The 6,803-nt window shown below is 39.9% G+C and overlaps 1 protein-coding gene across 1 annotated transcript; it reads left to right on the top strand.

The window, feature by feature from the left end:
• Positions 1 to 501: 501 nt before the first annotated feature.
• LOC101663836 (beta-enolase-like) lies at positions 502 to 5,994 on the top strand. Its single transcript, XM_045286820.1, is given in 3 exon segments — positions 502 to 676; positions 4,513 to 5,699; positions 5,701 to 5,994. Coding segments are annotated over 3 exon segments (1,572 nt in total). The 3' UTR covers positions 5,911 to 5,994.
• Positions 5,995 to 6,803: the final 809 nt, after the last annotated feature.

Below are 6,803 nucleotides of genomic sequence, written 5' to 3' on the forward strand. Positions count from 1 at the left end.
GGGCTAAGCATAAACAAGTTGTACTCGACCCTCTGAAGCCACAGAACATGTATTCCTACCAGCAACAAAGCTGTGCTCTACTCAGCAAGGTGCCCCCCAAACAATGAGCGTTCAAGTCAAGCCACTTTATGAGCTTTTTAAAGACACGAACTGGACAGAATGCTGTAAAAGCATACACAAAGTAAGACTTCCCTAGATAAAACAACATGTATGATCAACTAATCACTAGGGACAAATGATATTTTCATTCAAAACAGAGGTGAAGAATTACTCACTCACTCGCTCACTCACTGCCCTCAAGTGGATTCTGACCAACTTCCAGACAGTGATGATACTGCATTTGTGCAATCAAGCACACAAGCAATGTCATACAGTTCAGAACTGCTTTCATAAAATACGCACATATCGCTTTCCACCTGAGGAGGCTACAAAGGATGCATTGTTGTTTTCCACTTCCCCATCCAAGTGACACCCTTGCAGTGACTGTTAGAACAATGGGGGATGCTCATGGACGGTGTGGTAATGAGAGATCCAAACATCACGTATTCCAGAGGCTTGGGGTTTGTCGCTGACTCTACTGTGGTGGACGGGGATGCAGCCAGGAATGCAAGCCCACAAAGGTGGATGGAGACTTGTGGAACTAAAGAGGATTCACAAGAAGGCTCTCAGAGACCAGGTACCCATTTAACTATAAATATTATTTTTGTTGGTGGCATCAATGAAGACACTGAATAGCAAGACCTAGGAGATTATTGTGAGCAATAATATAAAATTGAAGTGATTGAAATCATAACCAATTGAGGCAGTTTCAAGAAGAGGGGCTTTGCTTGTGTAACTGTTGATGACCATGACTCCATAGATTATTTCTGAATTGTCATTCAGGAACACCATAAGGTGAATGATCACATGTGTGAAGTCAGGAAAGCCCTGGCCATGCAAGAAATGGCCAGTGCCTCTTCCAGCCAAAGAGGTTAAAGTGGTTCTGGAACTTCAGTGGTGCCTGCGAATGTGGTTATAGTGGGAATGACAGCTTGGTCAGGGTGGAAACTTCAGCGGACTTGGTCACAGTTTTGTTGGAAGCTGCGGCGGGTGGTGGATATGGAGGCAGGGGCATGGTTAAAATGGGTTTGGAAAATATGGAAGCAGTTTTGGAGAGTGGAGGCTGCAATCATTTTGGTAGTTACAACAGTCAACCTTCAAATTTGGACCATGAAGGGAAAAAAATTGGAGGCAGAAGCTCTGGTCTTTATGGCGGTGGAGGTCAATATTTTTCAAGTCCACGGAGCTAAGGTGACTATAGCAGTTCACACAGGAGCAGTAGCGATGGCGGTGTCACAACACTTTGATTACTATCAGGAAATAAAGGTTAGCAGGAGAGAAGAGCCAGAGAAGCGATGAGGAAGCTACAAGTTACAACAGATTTGCGAATTCATCCACCCACAGTGGTTGCAGAGCCCAGCGGCTACAAAGAAGACATGTTTTAGACAGTACTCATGTATCTGGGCAAAATAACACTGGGACCTGTGTCGGTGACTAGTTTTATAACAGGTTACAGGAGTACCCCAGTGCTTGACTGGACCAGTACTCGACGTCATCGGAATTTGATGTGAAATGTCGGGACAATTTTGCATCAGAGCTCAAACAACCAAACATTGGAATCTGACCCGACGCATGTGAATTTTGTAAACAAAAGCAGTTCATGTTTTGGTCACTTGGCATTAGTTGGCATTGTTAGTACACATTGTTTAAACCTTTTGCGGCTCTGTTCCAAAGATTTTGCTATAATCTTCTTCATTTTTATGGCTTTTTGTACTGTTTTTAGGTAAAATAATCATGGATCTTAAGAAAGAGTTTTTTGAAAAGAATCATCATGATAAGAACTGGTTAACCATGTCACTGATATTGCTGATAATTTAGTAAACCCTGTCAGAAAACAATTAAGGAAATACCAACGGCAAACCACATTAGACAGGTTGTTTTTTTTTTAAAAGAGAAAACCGGCCAGGTCTGAGTGAAAAAAGGCAAAAAAAGGGAAAAACCCCGGAAAAGCAGCTGCCAGTTGACTTTATGGAAGGGGATTCCCCTTGTGAACAATGACTCTCTCCATCCCTCCTCTGACATCCGTGTCCACAGATCCAGCTCCTCTTCATTCTCAAGGTATGGGCCATATGGTAGCTGTTAAAAACCTTTTTAGTGTTGTGTTTCTTAAATTATATTACTTAATTCTGAACGTACTTTGAAATTTCTGTGCAATGTTTTGTATAAAAAGGCAAGGTTCGGGTAAAAACTTGGTGGTCAAGAGCAGATTAATTTGTTTTCAGTTATTTCTTATGGGAAAAATTGATCTGGAACTCGGCCACATCTCGTCTCTACACTCCTTCTAGAACGGACTAGTGTGGAGATCTGGGGTTCTACTCTATTTTAGTTTCTGTTCGACGGAAAGTGTAAAACATTCCAAGAAGCGTTGTAATTCTCTTTCTTTCTATTTCTTTCCTTCCTTCCTTCCTTTTTCCCAACCCCCTCCCTCCTTTCCTTTCTTTTGCATTCATGCTGTTGATTGTTAAATGTAATAGCCTGGTCATGATGCTGAATAAATGTCTCTTTAAAATGTATACGTTAAAGGGTAAGTGTTAAAGGCAACTCAACTTGGTAACTATTAACATTTACTTATTCTAAAGATATTAAAATTTTAAAACCTGATTTAGGTCTTGAGAGATGAGGAAGTCCATCAAGCATCTGCCAATTATGAGGTATCTGAATTTGGGTGAACTAATTTTATTTATCTATTTTAGGCATTTCTCCATGAGAAATAAAAGAGTTTATTTCCTAAGACTTTGTTGGGAGTCATGAATGAGAGTTTATGATCTTGAAGTATAATGTTTATATTTTCTTAAGGAATTAAATCCAATAAATATGTGTACTTAATATAACCCTAATAGAAATAAAATAGTCCATAGATATATAACTGTACATATTTGACTCCTAAAACTGTATTTTGCAAAACTCTACTCAATAAGACTAAGAAATATTAACCAATCTAGAAAGGAAAATATTTGACTTTAAAAGGGCCTTATATTTCTGGTGAAAGTAGGGGAAAGAAGTAGTTTTCACAAATAAAAAATATATACCTGCTTCTTTGCCTGACTCTTTGAAGAATTCCTTATTAACAGCTAGCACAAAGCAATCTGCAAGATATGATTGGAAAATACCAAAGGTAATAAGCAGTATTCCATTAAGTGTGCATACAGCTAGTCTGTGTACATCGCTCTCTATGTGGGGATATAATCCCATTAGCAGGATATAATGAGAATATAGAGCTTTAAAGAGAACCACAGTAGTTAATAAAAATAATGGATATTTAGTAATATAGTTAGTCAACACAACATAAAATATAAATTTAAAAAGCCAGAAATAGGACTCATTGACTAAAGAGTTCATCAATACTGAAGTGAAAATTACATGTTATGATATTATCAAGCAATTATATAGCACACTACATTGCAACAGTGTTTTATAGATATTTATTTTTTAACACGCTAGTTTTTAAACAGTGATTTATCAAATGAGGAAAGCAAATCAGAGGTTGTACCTAATGTAATAGAACAAGGAAGTTAGGGCTAAGAATATCTTCTAAGTACAAGACTGTATAATTCCAGAATCTCTATTTCAAAAGACTATACTCACTTCCTGACTATCTCTTTACCTGAGAATACACTGCCTCTCAGAATACATCTCAGAATAATATGAATGGATTATATTGTTGAGTTCAAGTGTAAAGAAATATGAATTTCTATTTTATACAAATTTTTTGTGGAAAAAATACACATTAAATGGAAACTATAGGATTTATTTTTCCATCATCATAATTTAAATTTTAGAACTAACATTATTTTTATTGTATCTACTTGAGAAATAATTGAATAACCACCTTTACATAGGATGTGTGGTATAAAATACCTATTCTAAATTATTTTAAGAAATATATATTTTTCTCTCTGAGTTCATGCTTGTTTGTTAAGGCCAGTAAAATGTAAGCATTTATTTCTGAAATTGCCATTAAGTTTGATATTTTCTTTTTAAATCAACAATGCTAGTAATGAAGCCCAGGGAATAAGGCATGAACGGCCCTGAAGAGGGGGAATCTAGATTATGGCTATAAAGCAGGAAAAGTTATTAAAAGACTTATTTTCTCAATTTTCTTTTTCATGAAATTTGGCTGCATGACTGTTTAGTCTTCAATGTTCTTTTTAACATTAATAGTGAACGATTCACTAAATTAGTGTTTTTGTATTAAAAATCCATTTACATTTAATATTTAGTCATTATTTTAAATTTAAATTTTATTTTTTTTGCTGTTAGAGCCACATATCATGCACCAAGTCAACAATTTATGTATGGATGACTTAATTACATTGATTGTATTTTTCAAGCTGTTCAACCATTCTCACGTTCTTTTTCTGAATGGTTCCTCCCACTATAATATAAACTCACTGCCTCTTAAATTTCCAATAGCATTTATTGACCTGTGGTTTCAACTTGATCCCATAAAGAATACACTGTTTGGCCACTGTCCCAGCTGCCACCCAGACTCCGAGTTCACCCCAAGCCCCAGCGAAGACATCTTTGCCCAGGAAATCTTGGACTCCAGGGGCAACCCCACTGTTGAGGTGGACCTGTATACAGCCAAGGGCCGCTTCCGAGCAGCTGTGCCCAGCGGAGCTTCCACTGGGATCTACGAAGCGCTGGAACTGAGAGATGGAGACAAATCGCGCTACCTGGGGAAAGGAGTCCTGAAAGCTGTAGAATACATCAACAAGACATTAGGCCCTGCTCTGCTGGAAAAGAAACTAAGTGTTGTCGATCAAGAAAAAGTGGACAAATTTATGATTGAGCTGGATGGGACCGAGAATAAGTCCAAGTTTGGGGCCAATGCCATCCTGAGCTTGTCGCTGGCCGTGTGCAAAGCGGGAGCAGCCGAGAAGGGGGTTCCGCTCTACCGCCACATCGCAAACCTGGCTGGGAACCCAGATCTCGTTCTCCCAGTGCCTGCTTTCAATGTCATCAATGGGGGTTCCCACGCGGGAAACAAGCTGGCCATGCAGGAGTTCATGATCCTGCCCGTGGGAGCCAGCTCCTTCAAGGAAGCCATGCGCATTGGTGCGGAGGTCTACCATCACCTCAAGGGGGTCATCAAGTCCAAGTATGGGAAGGATGCCACCAATGTGGGCGACGAAGGCGGCTTTGCACCCAACATCCTGGAGAACAACGAGGCCCTGGAGCTGCTGAAGACGGCCATCCAGGCGGCTGGCAACCCAGACAAGGTCGTGATTGGCATGGATGTGGCAGCCTCTGAGTTCTATCACAACAGGAAATACAACCTGGACTTCAATTCGCCCGGTGACCCCGCACGGCCCATTACTGGGGAGAAACTGGGGGAGCTGTACAAGAGCTTCATCAAGTACTATCCTGTTGTCTCCATCGAAGACCCCTTTGATCAGGATGACTGGGCCACCTGGACCTCCTTCCTCAAGGGGGTCAACATCCAGATTGTGGGAGATGACCTCACCGTCACCAGCCCCAAGAGGACTGCCCAGGCCGTTGAGAAGAAGGCCTGTAACTGCCTGCTGCTGAAGGTCAACCAAATCGGCTCTGTGACGGAGTCCATTCAGGCTTGCAAACTAGCTCAGTCTAATGGCTGGGGGGGTGATGGTGAGCCACCTCTCCGGGGAGACTGAGGACACATTCATCGCTGGCCTGGTGGTGGGACTTTGCACTGGACAGATCAAGACTGGTGCCCCCTGACGCTCAGAGCACCTGGCCAAGTACAACCAGCTCTTGAGGATCGAGGAGGCTCTTGGGGACCAGGCTGTCTTTGCTGGACACAAGTTCCTTAACCCGAAGGCCAAGTGAGAAGCTGGAGACCCAAGGCGCCCCCCGCCCCAGGACAGATGCAGGCCTTGGAGCCTCCTCCCCGAAATAAACACTGATGCCCACCAAAAAAAAAAAAAAAGACAGCACACTTTCCAAGAAAGACATGGAAACAAAGATCCTATTTTTAACATTCACCGTTGTTCAGTTATTTACTCAAAATCTATATCACTTTTTTAAAGAAAGATAAGCCTTCCTCAATTAAAGACTTTGTCCCCTCCATAAAATCTGATAGAACATGAAATTATTTTAAAAGAACAGCTTTTTTCTTCCTTGTTCTTTAGAGGAATACTTAGTGCTTTCAACTGCATAATTAAATGAGATGATCTAAGAAATAGAGACTCCCCTGATTGAAAAATGTGCTGAATGTGTTAATTGTCCTGAAGCATATTCCCAAAACTAATGATTAGGGTGATTTGGGGCTTGTTATTAGAATAAATCAAATTAAAAAGTAATTATTTTATTTAGTAATTTTAATCACAAAATGGAGGGGTTTTTCTTTATTGGATTATGTCTATATTTTAACTCTGTATACTAACTCAGTTGCCTTTAAACTTCTGAATCATATAGTGACCAACCATATTGTATAGAATTTTATTCAATTCTTACATAAAGTAAGTGCCTTGCTTTTTTGAAATCTAAATTAAAAATACCTATTACTTGAATCTATTCTTTAAAACACTTTTGATAAAATCTAGTACCAATTCTATGTTTAGCACCATGAAATGTTTTCTGACATTTCAGTGATTTTGATCTTCTTTGTTTGAACATCCAGAGGGAATCAAATCTGTAAGACTTTCACCAGTAGTTCAACATCCTGAACATTTCACTACTTCTGCCATTGTTGTAGTTAGGTGCCTTTGCTTGTTGGTTCT

Source organism: Echinops telfairi, unplaced genomic scaffold (genome assembly GCF_000313985.2).
Source record: "Echinops telfairi isolate 266 unplaced genomic scaffold, ASM31398v2 ScPeMD7_9;HRSCAF=40, whole genome shotgun sequence".
Taxonomy (NCBI): domain Eukaryota; kingdom Metazoa; phylum Chordata; class Mammalia; order Afrosoricida; family Tenrecidae; genus Echinops; species Echinops telfairi.